The sequence below is a fragment of the Geotrypetes seraphini genome, chromosome 1 (genome assembly GCF_902459505.1).
Source record: "Geotrypetes seraphini chromosome 1, aGeoSer1.1, whole genome shotgun sequence".
Lineage (NCBI taxonomy): Eukaryota > Metazoa > Chordata > Amphibia > Gymnophiona > Dermophiidae > Geotrypetes > Geotrypetes seraphini.
This window is the reverse complement of record NC_047084.1, coordinates 68,957,101-68,982,382: the sequence shown is the minus strand read 5'-3', so window position 1 is coordinate 68,982,382 and position 25,282 is coordinate 68,957,101. Positions and strand designations below refer to the sequence as shown.

Sequence of the window (25,282 nt, the reverse complement as noted above, 5' to 3'; positions counted from 1 at the left end):
ATTGGAAAGTATCATTAAAAATTTAAATAACTATTTTAAAAGTTAATTAACTGGTAGGCACTTACCACTTCGAGGTAGGCACGGTTAGGGACAGATTTCAAGTTTCAAGTTTATTAATTTTTAATATACCGACCATCAACGAGTATCTAGCCGGTTTACAATAAAATGCTATAAGTGATTAAAAAATGATACTTAAAAGAGATATCTATAAAAAGGATGGGGAGTGTACATTGAAGACAATGACAAAATGAACTTGAGAGTGATGATTAGAAGGGAGGAGGGGGATAAAGTTACATTGTTAGAGGTAAAATAATAATAAAAAATAAAAATAAAAAAATGAAAGACTTTTAGATACCATTTCCAAGAGAAATGGTCCAAAGAAAGAAAAAAAATTTTTAAGAAGTAAGGGGGGAATACTCTCGAAAGGGTGTTGGGCATGTTTATGGTTTGTAAAAGTTGGAAGAGGTTGGCTAGGGAGGGAGGCTTGAAGCAAGAACAAGTACTAAATAATATCTTCTGAAGTATTTGGAGGAGGAACACAAATAGGTGGTCCAAGGTGAAATCGGATGTCCTTGATTTTTTTATCGAAGAAGAGTGCAAGTTCAGAAGCAGGAGGTTGTGAAAGTAAAGGTAAGGATTTCTTATTGGAGTAAGGAGATAAAGATTGAACTATACTAAAAGAGCTGAGGAGTTATGAGTGGAAGTAATGTATTTAGAATAATATTCTTTTTTGGCTTGTTGAATAGCAGTTTTGTAGTGAGTGGCCTTTTCCTTAAAAAGGAGAAGAGAATTATGTGATCGAGTTTTGCGCCATTTATGTTCAATGGAGCGAAGTTGTTGGTGAAGTAGGATAAGTTTGTCATTGTACCAAGATTTCTTTGTAGATTTACAAAGGGACCTGAACAAACTAGGGGAGTGGGCGACGAGATGGCAGATGAAGTAGAGAAATGTAAAGTCTTATACGTAGGAAACAGAAATCCGAGGTATAGCTACACGATGGGAGGGCTGTTATTGAGTGAGAGTTCCCAAGAAAGGGACTTGGGGGTAATAGTGGACATGACAATGAAGCCATCGGCACAATGCACAGCAGCTGCTAAGAAAGTGAATAGAATGCTAAGAATAATCAAGAAAGGTATTACAAGCAGAATGAAAGAAGTTATCCTGCCGTTGTATCGGGCGATGGTGCACCCGCATCTGGAGTACTGCGTCCAATATTGGTCACCGTACCTAAAGAAGGATATGGCGATACTCGAGAGGGTTCAGAAGAGAGCAACATGTTTGATAAAAGGTATGGAAAACCTTTCATACGCTGAAAGATTAGAGAGACTGGGGCTTTTTTCGCTGGAGAAGCGGAGACTTAGAGGAGATATGATAGAGACTTACAATAACAAGATCACAAAGGGCATCGAGAAAGTGGAGAGGGACAGATTCTTCAAACTTTCGACAACTACAAGAATGAGAGGGAATTCGGAAAAATTAAAAGGGGACAGATTCAGAACCAATGCTAGGAAGTTCTTCTTCACCCAACGGGTGGTGGACACCTGGAACGCACTTCCAGAGGGAGTGATAGGACAGGGTACGGTATTGGAGTTCTAAAAAGGATGGGACAATTTTCTGAAGGAAAAGGGGATAGAAGGGTATAGAGGGCTACTATACAGGTCCTGGACCTGATGGGCCACCGCGTGAGCAGACTGCTGGGCATGATGGACCTCAGGTCTGACCCAGCAGAGGCACGGCTTATGTTCTTATGTTCTTAACTGCATATGTACATGCATATGTACTTACTCCAGCCATAGAATTAGTATAAATGTGAGCAACTAGTGCAGGAGATATCCACATAAGTTACTGTATGAATGGAAATCGCTCTGAGGAAAGGGATGTTACCAGTGGTGTGCTTCAAGGTTCTGTTTTTGGGCCTGTTCTTTTTAACATTTTTATAAATGATATTGCTGAAGGGTTGTCAGGTAAGATTTGCCTCTTTGCCAATGATACCAAAGTCTGCAATAGAGTAGACATGCTGGATGGTGTGAATAATATGAAGAAAGACCTGGTGAAGCTTGAAGAATGGTCTGAAATTTGGCAGCTAAAATTTAATGCTAAGAAATGCAAGGTCATGCATTTGGGCTGCAAAAACCCGAGGGAACGATACAGTTTAGAGCAGGGGTGTCCAACCTGTGGCCCGAGGGCCGCATGCGGCCCGGTGAAGTATTTTGTGTGGGCCTGGTCGAGGGCGATGCAGTGTTTTCATCTGTTGCCCTCGGGTGTTTACCATCTTGCCAGCTCCCTCCTCTGTCTTGCTGCAGTGTTTGCGTATTTATGCAGCCCCAGAAACATTTTTTTTCAGCCAATGCGGCCCAGGGAAGCCAAAAGGTTGGACACTCCTGGTTTAGGGGGTGAAGAACTTATGTGCACGACAGAAGAGCGGGACTTGGGTGTGATTGTATGTGATGATTTTAAGGAGGTCAAACAGGTCAAAAGCTAGAAGGATGATAGGGTGCATAGGGAAAGGTATGGCCAGTAGGAAAAAGGAGGTGTTGATGCCTCTGTATAAGACTCTGGTGAGACCTCATTTAGAATATTGTGTACAATTCTGGAGGCCACACCTTCAAAAAGATATAAAAAGGATGGAGTTGGTCCAGAGGAAGGCTACTAAAATGGTGCATGGTCTTCGTGATAAGGGGTATGGGGACAGACTTAAAGATCTAAATCTGTATACTTTGGAGGAAATGTGAGAGAGGGGAGACATAATAGAGATGTTTAAATACCTACATAATATAAATGTGAATCATTCGAATCTCTTTCATTTGAAAGGAAACTCTGCAATGCGAGGGTATAGGATGAAGTTAAGAGGTGCTAGGCTCCGGCGTAATCTGAGAAAATACTTTTTTACGCAAAGGGTGGTAGATGCGTGGAACAGTCTCATGGAAGAGGTGGTGAAAACAGAGACTGTGTCTGAATTCAAGAGATCCTGGGATAGGCACGTATGATCTCTCGGAGAGAGAAAGAAATAATGGTTGCTATAGATGGGCAGACTAGAAGGGTCATTTGGCCTTTATCTGCCATCATGTTTCTATGTATTCTGTAAGTTGTACATGTAAGTGGGTACCCTGCCCATATTCTGTCCCTTCATCAGGAGCTGACCACCCATACATGCAAGGACTAGAAATCAGATGTAAAAATGATGGCGATAATTGCCTGGGAACCTGAAAAGACACTAATATGTATATATAAAAAGATGGAGCTGAATGATAGCAATGGTTCAGAGATTTTTGCCACTGCATAATGTAGACAGCACACAGAATGCATTTTTTTCTTCTACCAGTGAAGAGAGAGAAAAATATTTTGGTCTAATGTCTGGAAAGTGTGTGATAGACCAAACATAACAGTTGACTGTAGCTAAAAGTCATAAAACAGTGACGGGTCTTAAGCGCAAGAGACAGACGCGCGCCAACAAATGAGCGCCAACAATTCAGCGCAGGACTTCATCATGCTGAAGAAAAACCTTATTTTAAAGGGCTCCGACGGGTAGTGTGGGGGGGAAACCCCTACTCTACTTAATAGGGATCGTGCTGGCATTGGGGGAATGTGGGGGGTGTAACCCCCCACATTATACTGAAAACAACTTTTTCCTTAAAAATAGAGAAAAAGTTAAGTTTACAGTATGTGGGGTTACAACCACCAAGACCCCCCCATCGGAGCCCTTTAAAAGAAGGTTTTTCTTTGGCGCGATGAAGTCCTGCGCTGAATTGTCGGAGCTCGTTTGTCGGCGCGCATCTGTCTCTCGCGCTTAAGACTATGAACCCATAAAACAACGTATAAATAACAGAAAACTGTTCCCTGAAAATAAACTAGGGGGTCACACTGACCTTAGAACTAATATATTAGTTCCTGGGGAATCAGTATGGCATAAGATTGTTGGAATGTCATGTGATTCAGTAGCATGTGATAATTTCAGTAGTATGTTGCTAAGGAAATTACTAATGAAGTATGAGTAACCAGAAACCATGTGACTTGAATAGAACCAATAGAATATTGCTGGAGTCTACAATTTGTAATTTGATTCTAGTGAAGCAATTGTAATCTAATTGGAAGATGTACCAACCACATATGTTTAATAATGAATTAATTGATGATGATGATGTTATTATACCAATAAAATGGCCAGTCACTTTTATTTGGGTGAGACTTTGGGGAGGTTGTCCTACCAGTCATTAGGATCCCAAAAATGCTCCCAAGGCCTTGAATGTTCAAAATACACTTTTGTGTCTAGTAGGGTTTTTTTTCCTTGGCCTACTCTTAGCCTGTTCATGTAGTTATTTAGCCCAAACAAAAATAAAGGGTCAAAACTTGGCGTTATTATACAGGAGAATCAGCATTCTATGATAATTTAAACTAAACTAAAACTTAGCTTTATATTTCAGGTCATCTCCAAATGAGGAGCTCGACTCGGTTAACAATAATTTTAAAAAGTACAGAGTTAAATAGAAAGAGAAAAAAAAGAAACATAAATCAAAAAGTAAGACTAATAAGAGTTTTACGAAAAGATTGAAATTATTAATGAAACATTGTACCTGCTTGACCCAAGTATATTTTTTCTTGTTCTTCTAAACAAATCCTTATTTTCTTTTCTCTGTGAAACTAGTTATAAATGGCGCCTTGGTGTCCTTTAAACTCACTATGTCAAGCTAGATGTTCATGACAACTTGTCACTTACAATTGATGTCATAATACATGTAATGATGGTTATAACCAATATCACTACATTCAGAGAAGTTGGCAACTTGATATTCTTTGGAAATTATATTTTATCCAAGTAGTGATTATTTTTTTCATAACTTTGCAAATATGCTGACATATAAGCACATGAGTATACGTATATACACAATATGTAATTTATAGAATTGCTCTAATTATGTGCCCTATCTTGAAAAATGGATATTCTATGTTCATGGTCAACTCTCTGGAAAAGGTTCCCTAGATGTATCCAGGGATGGAGATAATAGTCTTTGTTGAAATGTTTCAGGTATTCCACACTAAATCTGACTATTCTCTAGAGGTGGTTTCAGATTCCATGCTTGTGAACCATGAGTTGTTCTTAAGAAAAGATTCAGTAGCGTGCAGGAGGTTTTCTCATGTAGATTGAAAAAGGCAATTCATGAAAAGCTCTCATTTATTGCTCTCCCAGGTGAGGTGCAATATAGAAGCCCATTTGCAATGCAATGCTTTCTTCAGATAGGTTCTATAAACCTCTTCTAAACCGGCTCACAATGCATTTCTTTCTTTCTGTTCTTACTTTCTTTATCTCTTAAGTTTCAAGGTTTGCAAGAATTAAATGCAAACCTGAGAAATTGGTTCATTTTTTAAATCACATGCTGTAATTTAAAAGTATTGCTGCATCATGACTAATTCCTGCCCTACGGTGTTTGTCTATTCATCCTAAGGATTAACAAATCTCAATAAAAAGTATTTGTCTATTTAGGGCTCCTTTTACTAAGCCACATTAGGGCTTTAACACGCGGAATAGCGTGCGCTACATTGCCATGCACGCTAGACCTTAATGCCAGCATTGAGCTGGCGTAATAGCGTGTGGTAATTTCCTGCATGTGCTAAACACGCTAGTGCATCTTAAAAAAAGGAGCCCTTAGTCACTCCTATACATCTTATACAAAATCCTTATGTAGATGTTTTTGGACAAATACGTGTCAGTCATTAACAAATAAAAAGTGTTTGGTAGTTTATGATAATACTAAAGTAATATAAGTTCACGTAAACTAGAAAATATTTGTAAGATTTTAGCTTGCTTTTTAGAAATAAAAAAAATATTGTGCCAATTAATCCATTAGTATGCTGAAAGCGTAATCCCCTTCTCACATTAACACTACCCTTGTTTTCTTTATAGGCTTTATAAGATCAGAGGCTTAGATGCACTAAACATGGTCGTTAAGACCATACAAGTTGCAGTGGGCCGATTTTTCGCTGATTGCCAAACAGCGATCAGTGCTCAAAAGACTTTCCATGCAAATGAATTGAGTTGGATATCTGCCCTAATCCCACCCCACCAGTTGTTGGAAAATCAGCTCAACACATGTGCAGAGCTAACATATTATTCCAGTGTCCTGGTTTACCACCAGGCCATGTACAGTAGGCTACCCCTGTTCCCACACTAATATGCTTACAATTCCAAGAACATTTTTAGCCTTCTCTGCAATGGTGATGTCTCAAGGCCCCTTTACCCATTAATTTAAAAGAAATCATCAAGTAGTTGGTCCACTATCCTTCCACTAAGGATGCTCATAAGAACATAAGATGTATGGAGTCCATTGACTACTTTTGTTGCATTACAGTAAGGGTCATGTTTCTTCCCTTTTCATTAGATTTCTTTACACATCCAGGGAGGGTGGGTGGGGGAAGGGAAATGTACATTGAGGAGTTAAATTATTTATATTGAAATCACATCATATGTATTATTGTATAAATAATTAAGATGAGGATGGGAGTAAATGATTGTTTAATGTAATAATTGTATAGTTAGTGCATTTTATGCAGTATTTATGATTTACCAATTGTATTGCACTATCAAAGTTTGAAAATCAATAAAGATTTAAACAACAAAAAAAAAAGATTAGAAGCAACAATACAGGCATTTAAAACAATGCTTAAAACCTTCTATTTTGGTGAGGCATTTGGGAATGATATTTCTTTATCAGAAATTACCCATATTTACTGAAAGAGTTTGGCTCAGCGATATGATTCCCGGGTTAGAGGACATTTCAATCTGATGGAGGATTAGATTTACTGTCATTTATTTTAAGATTTAGCACTTTTTTTTTTCTTTTCTTTTAGTTTATGCCCTTTTCACGACACCGGTGATGTGATAGGTATTTTCTCTGTGTCTTTCCTTATTAATGGAGTTCCTGTTACATTGTATTTGTATTGTAAACCGCTTGGATCTGTCATATGCTTAATAAAATATAAAACAAGTAATGTAATAAAATATAAAACAAGTTATGGTATGTAATAGCATTAATAAACATCAGTTTCATTTCTCATCTGGTCTTCTATCCTGTCTTCATTTCTAATTTGTCATACGTTTAGCCTATAATTTTTATGAGATTTGTACTGATTGATCTGTAGGTATGCTCCACTTGGTATCCTTTTCTTGATTGCTGGAAAAATCGTTGAGATGGAAGATATGGGTGTTGTTGGTGGCCAGCTTGGGATGTACACTGTCACAGTTATCATCGGTTTACTCATTCATGCTGTATTTGTGCTACCACTTCTTTACTTTCTGGTAACTCGGAAGAATCCTTGGACTTTTATTGGAGGATTGCTACAAGCTTTAATCACAGCTCTGGGGACTTCTTCAAGGTGAGAATTACGCTTTAAATATTCAAGGGGTGTTGAGACAAAGAGTGCCAGGTCATTTTAGGGGGGAGAAATTATCACCATGGGCTACTGTTAAGTAGTTATTTTACCACAAGTTGGGTTATTTTAGTACATATTATGGAATGAAACCCTATGCTAAAATAACTCCATTTGTGGTAAAATAACCCAACTTAACAATAGCCCTCACTGATAACTTCCCTCCCTCATGGTGTAAAGTTATCAAGTTTCAAGTTTAATTAATTTTAATATACCGACCATCGACTTGCATCTGGCCAGTTTACAATGCTAAAAATGAAAAGGTTAAAATAAATTATTATAGGGGAAAGGGAAATGTGAACATTAAGGGCTCCTTTTACGAAGCTGTGTTAGCGGTTTAACGCGCGTAATAGTGCACGCTAAACTGCCGGCCACGCTAGATGCTAATGCCAGCATTGAGCTGGCATTAGTTCTAGCTGCGTAGTGCGGGTTTAGCATGCGCTAAAAAGCTTTGTGCGCTAAAACCGCTAACGTGGCTTTGTAAAAGGAGCCCTAAGTGGACAAATTAGAGATACGAATATGAGTTTGAAGGTGAATGGGGAGGGGAAGTTAATAATTACATCATTAAAAACAAATTATAAAAGGGAAGGGGGAGGATATAACATCAGGAAAGGGGATCGCTTCTTAAAAGCAGTTCATATTTATTTTGCTAACTGTTGGAAGGAAATATTTAGATGGTATGCGTCTTAGAATAAGAACATTTTTAGTTGTGGGAGATAAAGGGGGTCAGGGTGGTATGGAATTGGTGTGCAGGGAAAGAGGAGAGAGTAAAGATCACAGTCTCCTCTTCTACATTAGTCACCTCTCAATACTCAATACTTAAACGACTAATGTCTCCACTGTCTCATCACCTCTATAGTAGAAATTTTTTGATTGTTAACGGGCTTCAGACATGCCATTTTTTGTACACCCACATTTTTTGGCGATACAAAATGCTCTTAGTGGCTATGACTGCGGCTTCTTCATTCGCCCAAATTTTTTATATATATTTATTTTTATTTTCTTTTTTACTTTTAAAGTGCATAGTGCCCTCATAAATATTTGCAATAAAAATATTTTGCAATAAAATATAACTTATCTTAAATATCTGTTGGTTCCTTAATAGGATCAAATATCGGGTAGGGGCTTGTCACATCAAAAGCAAACTAGATGCATATCTCCTTGAGAGAGGCATATAAAGATATGGTTGGCTATAAAATAAGCCAGGTGAATACCTAGCAGGGCCTCCGCGTGTGCGGATCGCCGGACTTGATGGACCGAAGGTCTGATCCGGAGATGGCGCTTCTTATGTTCTTATGTTTCGCCGTGAGGCTTTTTCAAGATAATATCCCCTATAAGAATAAAAGAAGACATAATATTTCCCATCATATTTCTTACAAAGATATCTTTGCTTAACTTTAAAGGGACCACATAGTGGAATAACTTCAAAACCATATGCTCACTCTTTTTTTTATTTTAACAGACCGTCCCGATGTCAAAGTTTTCTGATCTAACAAAGATGGCCGCGGCGTCTTTTTTACAATTTTTATACCTCCCCCACTCGATGACATCACTCCTTCAATTAACGAATCAGGAGCATACATTATAACAAAGTGTTCCATTCCACTTCCTGGTTTAAACCTTCCGGTACCACTGTATTTAACCTGTAGATCCATTTTTGTTCTAACCAGTTTAATCTTTTTTTGTAGTTCCCACCCTCCCACCCTTCCTTAATATGTGCTATAACCTGCCATCTTATATCCGTGCTCTGATGCCCATAAGTTTCCCAATGTTCTACTAAAGGGGCTTCCATCACTTTATTGACTATTCTTGACTTGTGCTCGTTCAGTCTGATGTTCATCTGCTTCTGGAACGAATTATGCTCGCAAACCAAGGTTCCACTGTATTTCTATTTTATCCCCCCTTTTACAAAACCATAGAGCATTTTTTAGTGCTGGCCGTGGTGGTAACAGTTTTCAACGCTCAGAATTCTATGAGCATCTGAGCTGTTACCACCGTGGATAAAAACTGCCCTACAGTTTTGTAAAAGGGGGAGGGATTAGTTTGTGATTACATATTCCTTACTATGGGGAAGGTATTTTCTGTGTTCTGTTTGTTCGAAAGACATGGTTTTCTGTTAGGATTGACTGTAGGATTGATCTGTACTAGTCTGGCTTGTTTAGTTTCACAATGGGTGTATTGATGTTGTACTGCTCACTGCAGTATGTAAGATGCTGCCTATTCCTAGGTACACTCTTGTATGACATGTGGATTGTTACTAAAAATCATGTTTTCCATTCTAATGGGAGCTGTCAAAAAATGATGGGCCCCGGGTGTCACATATGCTAGGTATGCCACTGATATGGGCTACTATTAAGTCAGGTTACTGTACCACAGTTTGAGTTATTTTTGCACAGGGCCTCATTTTATACAATGAGACTCTGAGCTAAAATAGCACAATTTGTGTTAATCTAGCCCATCTTAACAGTAGCCCACATCGATAACTTCCCCACAAGGCATGATATTTTAGCACAAGGTCTCATTATTGGCGGTATATAAGAATAAAGTTATTATTATTATTATGGAGGAAATTATCAATTTGGGCTACTGTTAAGACTCTCCAATGCCTCCCATGTGGGATAAACACCCCACGATGGCTCATGGGTAGACTCCTCAAACTCTCACCCCCTGACCAATGTTCCCTCTAAGGATTGATGAGGTGTGTGCAAAAAAAAATATGCATGAGCGACAAGTTACATACTCCACAAATTTATGAGCAGGCGCGGAGGACGCATTTTTAAACCAATGTAGTTTATCCTTGTACTCCTTATGTAATTTTAATCATCTATGGATATGTTTGTATTTTTATTGTTCAAATTGTTTTATTTATTTCCCCAAATTTATTTTTGTTATACGCATTGAAAATATTTGATATTGCGCTTAAATCAAAATCTCAATAAACTTGAAACTTGAAACGAGTGCCCGTGAGATTGTGGGAGGGTTAAATACTCAAAGCTTAGAAGAATAACAATTTACTTAAAGTTTTTGCTACGCCAGCTTTCTGGTATCTTTATATACAGTGGCGTACCTAGCATATGTAACACCCGGGGCCCATCATTTTTTGGCACCCCCCCATTTGTAAGAAAAACATGATTTTTAGTAACAAACCACACGTCACACATGAGTACCTAGGAAAAGGCAGCATCTTACATATTGCAGTGAGCAGTACATCAATACACCCATTGTAAAACTAAACAAGCCAGACCAGCACAGATCAATCCTACACCGTCATTCCTAACAGAAAACCATGTCTTTCGAACACACAGAACACAGAAAACACCTTCGTCTAGTATGGAATATGTCATCACAAACTAACCTCTCCCCCTTTTACAAAACTGTAGTGTGGATTTTAGCCACAGTGGTAACAGCCCTGACGCTCATAGAATTCTGAGTATCAGAGCTGCTACCACCATGGCTGGTGCTAAAAAACGCTCCATAGTTTTGTAAAAAGGGGGGATAAAATAGAAATACACAGCTTCAACGCTCTAGCTCAGAGGTGCCCAAACTTTTTGGGCTTGCGAGCTACTTTAAAATGACCAAGTCAAAATGATCTACCAACAATAAAATTAAAAAACACAAAGCACACTATACGCTGAGAAAATGTTAATTATCATTCCTATTCTGGGTTTTTTTCAAAGAGGTCAAGGCAGATGACTCTATGCATTGTCACCTCAGTAACAACCATACATAAATAGACAAATATACCCCCCATCCTTTTTATTAAACCACAATAGCAGTTTTTAGTGCAGGGAACTGCGCTAAATGCCCAGCGCTGCTCTCGACGCTCATAGGCTCCCTGCGCTAAAAAACACTATTGCGATTTAGTAAAAGGGGGCCATAGTGCAAAATATAGACAGCATATATAAATTCAGACACATTTTGATCACTAAATTTAAAATAAAATCATTTTTCCTACCTTGTTTGGTGATTTCATGAGTCTCTGGTTGCACTTTCATCTTCTGACTGTGCATCCATTCTTTCTTCCCTTCTTTCAGCCTGTATGCTTCCTCTCCTCCAGACCTCATTCCCTCCCCTAACTTTTTATTGATCTCTCCTTGCCCTTTCTTTCTTTTTTTTCCTCTTGATGCCCCCTTTCTTTTTTTCTGTTTCCCTTCTGTCTCCCTGCCTGCCCCCTTTCTTTCTCCCTACCCTCCACAAAGCCACTGCTGCCACCATCGGGGGAAACAGGCCTCAAAGCCACCACCGCGGCTGCCCCAAGCTCTCTCTGCTTCCCACCGGGCCGACCAGCATTCCCCCGACGTCAATTCTGCCGTCGGAGAGGAAGTTTCACCCAGCCAGGCAGCGATTGGCTGGCCCGAACTTCCTCTCCGACTGCAGCCTTAGGGCAGGTGCACAGCCGGGGCGGACCGCCCCCCCTTGGTAGGACACTGAAGACGTGGCAGCGGCTCCTCTCACGAATCCCCACCTGCGTTGGAAGTCCGATGCAGTCAGGGATCTTGAGAGGAGCCGCCACTGCATCTTATAACTTTAAAATACAGGCCGCCGCCGCCACCGCTTCCTCTCACCTCCTCCCGCCCTCGAATGAGCGACAGAGGAAAGCGTATGAGCGACGCCACTTAAAATAGTGAGCGATCGCTCATGCGCTCACCTTAGAGGGAACACTGCCCCTGACCCTCCTCTCCAGCTTTACTGCAGTATCTAATAGCAGCAGGAGCAATTCCCCTTCAGTCCTGCTCTTATGGCCCAGGGTTCAAAATGAGTGACTGTGATCCCTATCAGTAACACCATGGGATTACTGCTAGAAGTCACAATGCCCATTTTTGAACCTAGGGTTATCAGATAAGGAACAACTAGGGAATGTTCAGCTCCTGCTAGATACCAGTGAAAAAGAGAGGGCACAGGACCATAAATATTTATACTAGTTTCTTGCAAACTTTTTGAAGCTATGGCACACTTAACTCGGGCCGAGTCTGGAGGGTGTGGACGTCGATACGATGATGTCATGCACATGCGTGATGTCATCACGTCAATGTCCATCCATGTGCAGAGGCCCTTCAGACAGAGCCCCGAGCTTCCTCTTACTATGCCGGGAGGTGGGGGGGGTGAGAGAAGGAGAGGCACTGGTACCAGCTGACTGCCTACAGGTCGTGAGAGGCATGTCCTGTAGGCAGTTAGCTGGTACCAGTGCCTCTCCTCACCAGCATTTTGCGGCACACCCAGAATCTTGCTACTGCACACAGTTTGACATACACTGATTTATATGATGTGAAATGGGGATTATAGGGTAAAATGGAGATAATCTGATGTGAGCTTATTGTTCAATACAAGGCGGTTGTATTGAACACAGATTAATAAAAAATAATGTATTGGATCATTAAACTGTACAATTATAACCTGCATGGTTATCTTTTCAGCTCTGCTACACTTCCCATTACATTTAAGTGTCTGGAAGAGAATAATGGAGTGGATAAACGTGTTACTAGATTTGTCCTGCCAGTTGGTGCTACTATTAACATGGACGGCACTGCTTTGTATGAAGCTTTAGCTGCTATATTCATTGCACAAGTCAACAACTTTGACCTAAATTTTGGACAGATTATCACAATAAGGTAAGAAATGTGCTGTTTTAAAGCGTAACTAAAATATAATATTAGCTAATGGTAGTTTTAGTAAAGTTAAAAAAAAGGATTGCAAAATTGAATCTACTTATAGATTTCTCTTTCTTAGGAACTCTATATTACAAAAGGTTAAGCTGCATATTCAGTTTACCATCTGCACTTTATGGTACCTCAGAGTCAGTCTAAACTAAACTAAACTAAACTAAACTAAGCCTTAAGTTTATATACCGCATCATCTCCACGGAAGTCGAGCTCGACACGGTTTACAAAGCTAGAAATAGGAAGAGAGAGGAGAAAGATTTACAAGAGCATATAAACAGGGGGATGTAAGCAGGAGAAGAGATGTTATATGTTAGAGAAAAGCCAGGTTTTCAGTTGTTTCCGGAAAAGTTGAAGGGAGCCCAGGTTCCGCAGCGGGATAGTGAGATCGTTCCAAAGGCCCATGATTTTGGAGAGGAGGGATCTTCCCAGTTTACCTGCGTGGAGGATGCCGTGTAGAGAGGGGAAGGATAGTTTATGTCTGTGGGCTGATCTGGTGGTAGCAGGCGTAAGGGCGAGGAAGGATAGAGGGATTAGGGGCGGAAGGATGCCGTGAATGATCTTGAAAGCTAGGCAGGAGCATTTGACTGAAATGGCACAAGCTAGGCAGGAGTCTAGACTGAAATGGCACAAGCTAGATGAGAGGTCAATCTAACTTTGAACCTGAAGGAATAGAGAGCTAAGCGACATGCCCAAGATCACAAAGAGTCACTATGGGGTTTGAACTAGGTTCCCTGGTTCTCATCCTGCCATCCTTACCATTAGGGGATAGGAAGCAATGCCCTTTTGTGGATTGCAATCTGACTAAAAGAGGAGGGTATATAGTGGAGTACTGCAGGGATCTGTTCTGGGACCAGTGCTAGTTAACATATTCATAAATGATCTGGAAATTAGAACAAGTAAGGCGATTAAATTTGCAAATTACACAAAACTGTTTAAAGTTGTTAAAATACATGCAGATTCTGAAAAAATGAAGGCAGACCTTAGGAAACTAGAAGATTTGGATGCCCAAATTTGGATGCCCAAATGGCAGATGAAATTTAATGTGGACAAATGCAAAGTGATGCACATTGAGAAGAATAATCCAAATCATAGTTACTGGATGCTAGGGTCTATCTTAGGGGTCAGCACCCAAGAAAAAGATCTAGGTGGCATCATAGACAACACACTCAATCCTTCTGCCCAATGTGCGGTGGAGGCCAAGAAAAGCAAACAAGATGCTAGGAATTATTAGAAAAGGTATGGTAAATAAAACTAAGAATATTATAATGCATCTGTATCACTCCATGGTGTGACCTTACCTTGAGTATTGCATTCAGTTCTGGTCACCATGTCTCATAAAAGATATAACGGAATTAGAAAAGGTTCAAAGATGAGCAACCAAGGAAATAAGTGGGATGGAACTCCTCTTGTATGAGGAAAGACTAAAGAGATTAGGGCTCTTCAGCTTGGAAAAGAGACGACTGAGGGGAGATATGATTGAAGTCTACAAAATCCTGAGTGGTATACCTGTAGAATGGGTACAAGTGAATTAACATTTGTATTGGAACCTGTGTTGTTTAACATATCTGTAAGTTCTTCTGATCAGGGACTGTCTATTGAATGTTAAATGTACAGCGCTGTGTATGCCTTTTAGCACTATAGAAATGATAAATAGCAGTAGTAGTAGTAGTCAAATTTGCACTTGATCCAACACCATTCAATGTTGTTAAAATAGCTGATGAATGTAAAGACTAGCAGAAGGATCTTATGAGGCTAGGAGACTGGGCATCAGAATATTAGACAGCATTTAATGTAGACAAGTGCAAGAATGGAAAAATTATTCCAACTATAGGTGCAAAATATTGAGTCCTGAGAGTTTGGAGTCAGCACTCAAAAAAGATATTGGAATCATTGTGAATAATACATTAAAAGCAATAGAATATTAGGATCATCTGAAAAGGGAGGAAGAACAGGTTATTTTACCACAAAGCACAGTTACCTGTAACAGGTGTCAGCCATTATTGAAGCTTCTAGAAAACCTTCCACACAACGCTGCTGTTGTTTCAAGTGGCTCAAGGACAAAGAAAAGGACTGCAGTCAGGTGTACAAGATGCAGGCAAAATTTATTATAAACAAATAAACAAATTGTTGCGTACAAGTAAACCACTTATAGCAATATGGAACCCAACACAGTCCGTGTTTTCGATCAACACTGTCTTCCTCAGGGGTCCCATATAAAGGTGGTAACAAATAAATGCAACAAATATGCCTGATCTGTATATGGTGTAGTACACAAACAGAATGTGCTACTATTGAGAGCTAAGGCAGCAGAGGCTTCTCATTCTGGAAGTAGCCTGTCTTCCTGGAAACTAGGATCATTTCTTCTTTTTGCCAGTTTTCTGATATACTCCATGAGGACTGTAAATGGAGGGAACTTCCCTTGATTGTCTTCTTTATTCCACATGCCTATAGATGACCATTTTTTGTCATACAGCATCTTTCTTGTAAACATTTTTATGCCATAGGATGTATCTAAGTAGCCTAGGCTTAGAGGACTCGGTTCAGATTTGAGTGCTTCCAGTTCTTGGAGAAGGTCTCCTAGATCCAGTAGCTTGTCATTATCTTAGTTGGTGATTTCTGGAAAATTATCTATTCTCCTCATCAGTGCTTGTTGGATGGCTTCTGGATTGCCATATTGCTGCTCTGGTCTCTCCCACGTTTCTTACAGGCCTTGAGCATCGTCGTGCTGAAATACATCTTTCAATCTCTTTATCTTCTGATTCAGGTCCGAACCGTTTTATCTTCATGTTGATCTCTTGCCTTGGTGTAGGCTTCATGAAACCTATGCACGACCTTAGAATTACATGGTTCTAACTGTACCGAAAGTTGGCTCGCAGTTAGAACCTTGTAATCCTATGCATAGACTAATTTCTGTACATAGAACCGTGTAATTTCTTATGAAATGAAGGAAAGGTTAAGTTGCAATAAATCCTCGTGAGTGTTGTAACATCTACATGTCAGATAGAATCCGGAAGTCATCGGAATTAAAAATACTGAAAATTGTCACTTAGAACCCTGTAATTCTAAGGTCGCGTATGGTGTCTTTAAAATCAGATTTTCACCATCAATTCCTTTCCAGGGGAGATCATTAAACTGGATGAGTCCCCATGTTCACCAACATTTTGTGTGCCATGTACAGTATTTTATTAGATCCTCTCTTTCTAAGATCTCTAATGTACTAAGGTATCTGTGGCTGACTACTTGCTGCTGTTTGCTTGAAGTCAGATGTGAAGTATGACATGTTGACTGCCTCTTGCTTAATCACAGCATGTGTAGTTGGGTGTGGCTGCTCAGTCTATACTTGAACCCAGTTCCTGTATGGTACCAGAGTCTGTGTTTTGAAATGAAGCATTTCTCTTGTTGTGCCTTTTGGAGCGAGAGCCAATGGCAATTCATCTGTGTGCGTGTTTGCATATGGATCACTATAATAGCATTTTGTCTCTACGGTGTGCTTTAACTTAGACTGGCTTCTTTCAGACAAGCTAGACTCTGCTGCAAAGGAACATGTTTTCCCTGAACTCAGTGTCTCTTCTGAGTCAGACTGTGATTGTTTGTTCTCTCGTGCTGAGGCCTGGGCCTTTACATAGGTTGTTGTACGCTGGGCAGGATCTTCTACAACAGGGATCTCAAAGTCCCTCCTTGAGGGCCGCAATCCAGTCGGGTTTTCAGGATTTCCCCAATGAATATGCATTGAAAGCAGTGCATGCACATAGATCTCATGCATATTCATTGGGGAAATCTTGAAAACCCAACTGGATTGCAGCCCTCAAGGAGGGACTGTGAGATCCCTGTTCTACAACGATATGGCTAAGCTGACTCTCTCTGCCTCCAGGCCTTGTGGCTTCCTCATGGGCCCTGGCTTCTGCCTCATTAGCAGCTGCTTCCTTCTCCTGCTGGAGCACCTCCAAGGTGATGTCTGCCTTTCTGCATTTTTAGGCCGTAGCAGCAGTGTTCTGTTTCTCCTCCTCTATCCCAAGATTTTCCCTTTTTATAGCTGCTTCTTGTTGGTTATAGAGAACTTTTACCCTCGCCGCTTAAGCCCTGTATCTAGCCCAAATAGCTGATGAACTGGCTGTTGACTGACCTGATTGGCTAGTGCTGTGTGATCTGGAGGTTCTACTGGTTCTAGAACTCCTAACAGAACATTTAGAACTTCCTGAATATTGGGATTCAGTGTCTTATGCTGGGGTTTCTGTTGGTTACTCTGTCTCTTTAAGAGCATCTGCAACCTAGGCCTACTGTATTTGATCTGTAGCCCTTTGATTCTTATGGTGGGCAAAGTTATCTTCCACATGCTTGCTATCCAAATAAGAACAGAACTCTGTTGATGTTCATTGATATTTCTCATAAGCAGCCTGTAACTGATTGGTATAGCCCGTCTTACCTATCTGATTCATTGCCAACAGGGCCGGATTTTCCTATAGGCTAACTAGGCTTCAGCCTAGGGCCTCAAGATCAAGAGGAGCCTACATTCAAATTGTTAGCAAAATTAAAATTACACTATTCTAAAACCAGTGAACACTAAAACACTGAACTGAAAATAAGGAGAAATTCTACGCTTCGGGATCGGAACTGGCTCTGGCCGCAATGGGGCGCCGACTCGGCTTCTCCCTTTCTTTTTCTCGCCCTGGGAGGAGGATCGGGGAGGGAAAGACGTCAGTCCGGAAACAGCTGGGTAAAGCCCAGCCCCACGGGGAGAGAGGCAAAACGTGGATCCGTCAGGACAGGGCGGCCCAGACTGGCATCGGGGGGGGGTTTCAGTGGAAGGGGGATGGGAGGCAGGCAGGCTGGCATCGGAGGGAGGTGGGGGGTTTAATGGAAGGCAGGCAGGCAGGCAGGATGGCATATGGGTATTCAATGGAAGGGGGATGGGAGGCAGGCGGGCATCGGAGGCGGGGTGAGGTGAAGAAGGACGCACTGGGGGCACTATGGACATAGGAAGGGGCAATGTTGTGTGTTATGTTTGATTAGTTATTGTTAAAGGATTATATATGGTGCTGAGAATAAATGTCCAAATAAGTGTTCTCGACTTTTTTTTATTTATTATCCGTGTCACATTTTTTTTAAAGGTTAGTACCAATAACAACATGTTTCATTTAACATATTGATATATATCACAGTAATGATGTATTTTATTATCTCTCATGTAATTTACAAACTTAAAAATGGGAGGTGAAAGGGCCTCATAAGTGGAATAGCCTAGGGCCTCTTTTCATCTAAATCTGGCCCCGATTGCCAACAATACTTTTGTCTGCTGTTTCTTACATAATAGGAAATATCACTGAACTTCAAATTCATAATTTTCCTGAGCTTTTTCAGTCAGTGTGTTCTCTTGTTGCTTTGCCAGTGTCCCTTTCACTATCAGAATGGGTCTGTGACAAACTGAGGTTCAGTTTTATCTGTCATGATGCACTACTGTTAATAAACCTTTTTTTTTTTTCTTACAAAACAGTTCTTATAGGTGCTTCCTTGTGTGCTGTGCTCAGAATGCAACAATGTATTCTGAGAGGTGGGGGCTCGCATACTCCTTGTACTAGATGTGCCTTATGACTTATTCACGATAAAAAAAAGTCACTCTATATGCTCTAACAGCAAACAATATTGACGAGATGTCCTTTACTGTAATTAGAACTTATGCTCAGAGACATGAAGGCGAATATACTGCCTCTCTACCCAATCATTGCATTGTTCAATAGTGTCAAAATGATGGTATTAATCGCTATTGGATTTGTAAATGCCACACTGGCTATGGCTTTATCATCTTATATTAATAACTTGGAGAGGTAGAACTTAACTTTAGGAATTCACTGGTTCCGACATGCCACGTTTCGGTACTGCTTCAGGGTACCGATGTACCACTAGTGCTCCCCTCAAAATATGGGTAATGGCGTCTCATGTAATACCAAAAGATCAATACTGACCGCTAAAGCTTACTCCCTCTTGCAAATCCAAAGCCGTTGGATTTGTAAGAGGGAGTAAGCTTTAGAGGTCAGTATTGATCTTTTGGTATCCCCTTCCCACTGAAGCAAATAGATCCTGCCCTGAGTCACCCCTCCTCCCCACATACACACACTCCTACAGGGCTCCCCCCCAACCTACCTCAAAGTCCATGGTGGTAGACTGGGGGTTCTAAGGGCAGGAACAAATACCAGCCGGATTATGTATGGATAAATAGAGATATGTATGTATATATGTATAGGCATTGGGTGAGCGGTGCCCGGGGCGGTGGTGCCCCTCTTCTGCCCTTTTCCCTGCCATGCGTCCCCCCTCTCCCCGTATCTTTTAAACTTCTCCAGCATGAGCAGCATACTTCCCACATCGGTAGGCCCGAGTCCCGGAAGTGACAACAGAGAGAGCGCCAAAAAGTTACAGGAGAAGGCAAGGAGGGGAGTGAGTGGGCATGGGGGGGCGGAGAGGAGGATGGGTGCAGTCACGCCCTTAGGAAGACCATGCCTGGGACAGACCCCACACTCCCCTTACTACGCCACCGTGTATAGGATAAGAACTACTCCAATGAGCAATGCTACTTGGAGCAGCAATGCTACTTGGAGTGGTTCTTCAGAGCTCACAACCCCATACTGAGGGCACTCTCTCACCATTTAAATATTTTTGAAAAGACCATGCCCGGGACAGACCACACACCCAACATTCCCCTGTGTATAGGATAAGAGTAAAATATTTTGTTGTTCTCTCTCTCTCTTAACAGTATCACTGCAACTGCTGCCAGTATTGGAGCTGCAGGAATTCCTCAAGCGGGGTTGGTCACTATGGTGATTGTGCTGACATCTGTTGGGCTGCCCACAGATGATATCACTCTTATCATTGCAGTTGATTGGTTTTTGTGAGTATTTCTTGCAAACTTATTCCTGACTTAAAGCTGAATTTCAAAACACATTCACCTGAGATTTCTTTAGTGCACTACATTGTATATCAGGGACAATTCTAATGTAAAGCTCAGCTCAGTCTCCTTTTCTACTTATTTCATTTTTTATTTATTCAATTTTCTATACCGTTCTCCCAGGGGAGCTCAGAACAGTTTACATGAATTTATTCAGGTACTCAAGCATTTTTCCCTATCTGTCCTGGCAGGCTCACATTCTATCTAATGTACCTGGGGCAATGGGGGGATTAAGTGACTTGCCCAGGGTCACAAGGAGCAGCGTGGGTTGCTTGAAATACAATATTTGGAAAATGAAAATCAAGGGGGCATATGCGTGCACAAAACTGAAACACAACTATGAGCTGAATTTAAAATAAAACTTTAGTTAAATTTAATGCATTTCTATAATTAACATATGAAACGTATTTGAAAGGGTTCACTTACAGTGTGACACAATGACACATTTAGCTTGGGACTCCCTATGGAAGGATCTAGTGAAGTTTTTCTCAGGATAACAGGTGTATGGATAAGTGAGTATTTGGTGAAGCGGGGATGGGACCAGTGTATGTTCCTATGATGGGATATATGTATATCAGTGGGGAATGTATAAGTGTGGAATGTGCATGTATGGGTCATGGGTGGCAGGCAGGTAGAGAAAAGATCCTGTGAAGTCTCCGCTGGGTTATGTGTATCTGAATATTTATGCCTCACATGTGCATAAATATGATGCACACCTACTAGTGGAGCTTTGCAGGCCTTTTCTCTACCTGCCTCTGACCTTGCTGCATACTTCACGTGAGCAAATTCAACTTATATGCACTATCCATTAACAATGGGCTCCTTTTATGAAGCCACGTTAGCGGCTTTATCGCACGCAACTTTTTAGCATGCGCTAACCTCCGAGCTAGCCGAAAAACTACCACCTGCTCAAGAGGAGGCGGTAGTGGCTAGCATAGCCGGCATATTAGCGTGCGCTATTATACGCATTAAACCGCTAACGCGGCTTCGTAAAAGGAGCCCAATATTTCTGACATGCAAGGCACAGAGGGCAATTCCAAAGGCAGTATGGAATTATTCATACCAGCTTTACTGTTGTGCACTATCCTTGCTGGCCTTTAAGTAAGATAATTTAATTTCTGAATAGTATGATTCCAGATGTGAATCCCCAGTTAGTTACGCTGGGCAACACAAATGTCTGCATCTTTAAATATTCATTATTTTTACACAGGAAAAGAGAATTAGGGTCTGATTCTATAAACGGTGCCCTAGTTAGGCGCCGCTAGGTGCCATAGTGATGCCTAACTAAAATCCACACCTAACCTAAATTATACCAATTAGCTTAAATGGTGTGATAATTGGCCGTGCCATTGAAGTTAATTGAATAATTACTTTTAAGAAATTTAAAATTAAAGTTAGGCATGGAATTCCACACAGCGCCTAGTAAAGCTTAAGTAGAGGTGCCTTCTGTTGCCTACTAAAATGTCTGATCACCTGGAAGTTCTTTTTCAGATAATTATCTATTCAAAGGATGATTAATTGGCTTTATTTAGTTTTTGAGTTTTGATATGAGCCTGGCCAAGTACACATAGGACCAGATTTACTTAGCTAGTATACTAATAAATTATTTGCTATATTTTGCAGGGATCGTCTTCGCACAACCACCAATGTTTTGGGAGATTCTCTGGGAGCCGGAATTGTTGAACATCTGTCAAGGCATGAGCTGAAGAACAGGGATCCTGAGATGGGTAACTCAGTCATTGAGGAGAATGAAATGAAGAAACCATACCAGTTAATCTCCCAGGAGAACGAGAGTGAAAAACCAACAGACAGTGAGACCAAGATGTAGAAAAGGGAAATTTGGAGAACATGTGTTCAATTTTGGTAGAAAATGTGTTAAACAGGTCTACTTCCTTCCACCCGCACATATTTTGCTTTCAACAGCCATTTTCCCCAATATGATAGCACTGAGAAAAAGTTGATCAAAAGCATTCAAAATTAGCAGGAGTGAAGTTGTCCATTTACATTCCAACTTATAAAAATGTATGCATATATATTGGACATAAAGCAACAAACACAAAAAAAGGAGGCTGAAGTAACGCAAGGTTGAAATTTCTTTGCAGTAGAGTCTATCAATCATCATGCGTTATCTAAAGTGGAGAGTATACATAAAAACTAGCAGACCATCCTATTAATTCAGCTAGATATTTATTCCCTAAGTGAGAAATAAAGGTTGTCTATACATTAATACCGCAAATGCGATCTGATTTTTCTAACAGATAAGTCTAATAGGTACAGTGTAGATTACTAAAACAAAAGATTAGAGCTTCCAAACTTCAGGCTGTAGTCAGTCTGCAAGTTCCTGGGACAAATTCGATACATGCAAATGCCTACAATTCCCAGTCCCTCTTGATTCCCAAGAATCCCACAGCATCTGCAACTTTTTTGAAGTCTGTACTAGACAAAGAATGTTTTGGTTTTTGTTTTTTTAATGAGCAATTTTTCATTTATATAAACATCAGATTAAGTAAAAGATGAAGGTGGTTCCCTGCATGCAAGCACTAAGTCATGCATTATTTATGGAGGCTGCACTTGTGTGATGGTTTTTTGGCAGAGCGGTTTGCCATTGCCTTCCCCAGCCATCGAATTGAATAGATCAGATTAATATGATCTGGGGATAATCCAGGAGGATCAGAACCAAGAATAGGAGTTGCAAATCTTTTTGGTGGGATTATTTACATTTCCAGTATTGAATCGCTGATGAAACGGAACAAGAATGAGTATTCTCACCGTATTTCCTCCTGTAACCTTTCTGCAAAAATACTCTGCTCAATCCCCACTGTCATTTCAGAGTAACTTTCAATGGAGAAGGTTTGATCAGGCAGTTTTGTGTGCTACGAAAGAATGGAAAATATATAGCAAATGCAAATAAAAAGATAAACAGTAAACAAAAATAATGGGAACGTATACAATGCTTTCTAAAGAATTAGTAGCAGAAATGAAATTAATCAAAAATAAGTTACATCAGAGAAGGGAAAGGACCTAGTGACATCAGAAACAAGGAAACCAGCCTGCTTGTATGCTTGCAGTAATAGTATCCTAGACATTTTATTCACCATCGTTAGAGAAGAGAATGAAAGGCAATGAATGCTGGCAAACTGGTACTGCAAACCAACTAGCACAGGTAGGAGTGACTCTGTTAATCACCTTCTATCCTGTGCTAATGCTGTCACCACCGTCTTCTTTTTAACCTTAAACCTATTCAGTGACTATTTTTTACTCTAATTTTTCAAAGAGATTTTACTTTAAATAAGTAAAGGAAGAAAACTTGTAAGACCATATGCTAACATTAAGAAGGAAATATAGCACAGAAGACCCTAATTCTAGAGAAAATTTGATGGTAGCAGAAGCCATTTTTAAAAATTTTTGTTCAAAGTCATGTTCTCCCAAAGCTAAGGGAATGAGATTACATTACATTACATTACATTAGGGATTTCTATTCCGCCTGTGCCTTGCGGTTCTAGGCGGATTACAATAAAGATGATATCTGGACATTTCCAGTAGAATTACATTACAGGAGAAGAGTAGATTACAAGTAACAGATCCAAAGTTTTATTGTGTACTTCCTTCAGATATATTTTTGGATTAAGTTAAGAAAAGAAAGATTTGATTTAGTGGCCTTTGTTTTTAACTAAAGTTTATTTTAAAATTCTGCCAAAATACATATACTTAGAAATCACCCCAATTCAAACTATGAATTTTAGAGCTGTGAAATCCTAAAAGATCAGAGATCACTAATCAGGAGGCTCACAAATCTTTGATTGAAAGAAACTTTTGGCTTGGCCCATTTTTAACTTTTGTGAACAGGGCTTAAAATCACATCAAATGGAGCTCATACCATTAAACAAACTGATTCTTTACCACTACCATAGTAATACAGAATCTAAACAGCTACAAAAAAGAGTAGAGGCCTTCAAATTATATATTTAATTCAAGAGATCAAAATACACCATGCATGCCAATTTGAAAATATCATTGTGTTTTAGAGAGTAAATATGCTAAGTGCATTTTAAAGAAAAAGTAATGGTTTTAGAAATCAACGGTGCTACATTATTGAATTTTCTGGAAATAAATTTTTAAGGAAATCAGTATTTCCAAGTATGGATTAGCTGAAGCCCTACAGAGTACTGTAGGACATAAGGTACCACCATGATTTCAAAACAGTGGCTATCATTCCCTTCTAGTGTCCCTTTCACCTTCCTCTTAACCTTCTCATCATCAATGTATTGAAATTCTTTCCTGAGGAAGAACCATGAGGTCTGAAAATTCGATTTCATTATTGGTAATGCATTTTTCCAAGCACCTTAAGGGCATTGTTGAAAATATTACAACCTTGGAAGTTGTATGTTCTAAGTTGCAATTAGTGCCAAGTGGACTGTAGTACTGAGACAAGGGTAGACAGTAGGGTGGGGTGGCTGCATGCCTGCATCATTTCCACATTAAAAGATGGGGCATGGGGTTTGTAGCACCCTGTTCCCTACAGCTGTGATACTCTCAGATGTTCTGAGTACACAAAAGAGTATTGTTCTAAAGAAAGAAATGTTTGTCTTGTTGTTCTATAGAATGAGAAAAAAATAAATTAAAAACTAGTTTTATAGTGAAAATTAGGATTAGTATGAAAAAGGAATGCATTGCAAGAGCACTAGTGTAATCCTTCCTCCAGATTAATATAATAATGGAACAGAAGGCGATGCAAGACTCCTTCACTTCTGCTGCCTTCTCTGTTCTTTCCAATCAATCCCATTTCCTGTCATTGTGTGTTTTCACATACATTTTATTTCAACTTCTTATATTACTGCAAGACGCTTGACTGAAAAATGTTGTGAGTGCAGTTAGAGGAGAGATCAGAGAGTTTATAACCACAAAAGCACAAATTTCTTGTTGGAGAGATTGTTTATACTTGTGTTTGCTTTTTGTAAAAAGTGAAAAGAATTTAAAATAATCATAATACCACTACAGTACTCACCAAACCTCCAAGACTGACAGTCGCAGCTTGTTGTCTATGAATAGAGTACTAGAGAACATTAACTAATGTATGTATAAACACATATTCAGTTCAAGGCAGGCCTTTTCCTACATTAGCAAAGGAGGCTCACTTTTATTCAGAGGCTGTTTTAAAGTTAGCTGGATACTTTAAAACAGGGCTGCCCAAGTCCGGTCCTCGAGATCTACTGTCAGGCCAGGTTTTCAGGATATCTACAATGAACGTGCATGAGAGAGATTT

General features: G+C 40.0%; 1 protein-coding gene across 1 annotated transcript in view; it reads left to right on the top strand.

Moving 5' to 3' along the window:
- SLC1A3 (solute carrier family 1 member 3) overlaps nt 1-21,847 on the top strand; it is a 219,880-nt gene extending 198,033 nt beyond the window's left edge. The window contains exons 7-10 of the mRNA XM_033932783.1: nt 7,135-7,368; nt 12,837-13,031; nt 19,828-19,962; nt 21,643-21,847. Coding sequence (XP_033788674.1) covers nt 7,135-7,368; nt 12,837-13,031; nt 19,828-19,962; nt 21,643-21,847 — 769 coding nt within the window. The remainder of the gene's footprint in view (nt 1-7,134; nt 7,369-12,836; nt 13,032-19,827; nt 19,963-21,642) is intronic.
- The last annotated feature ends 3,435 nt before the right edge of the window (nt 21,848-25,282 follow it).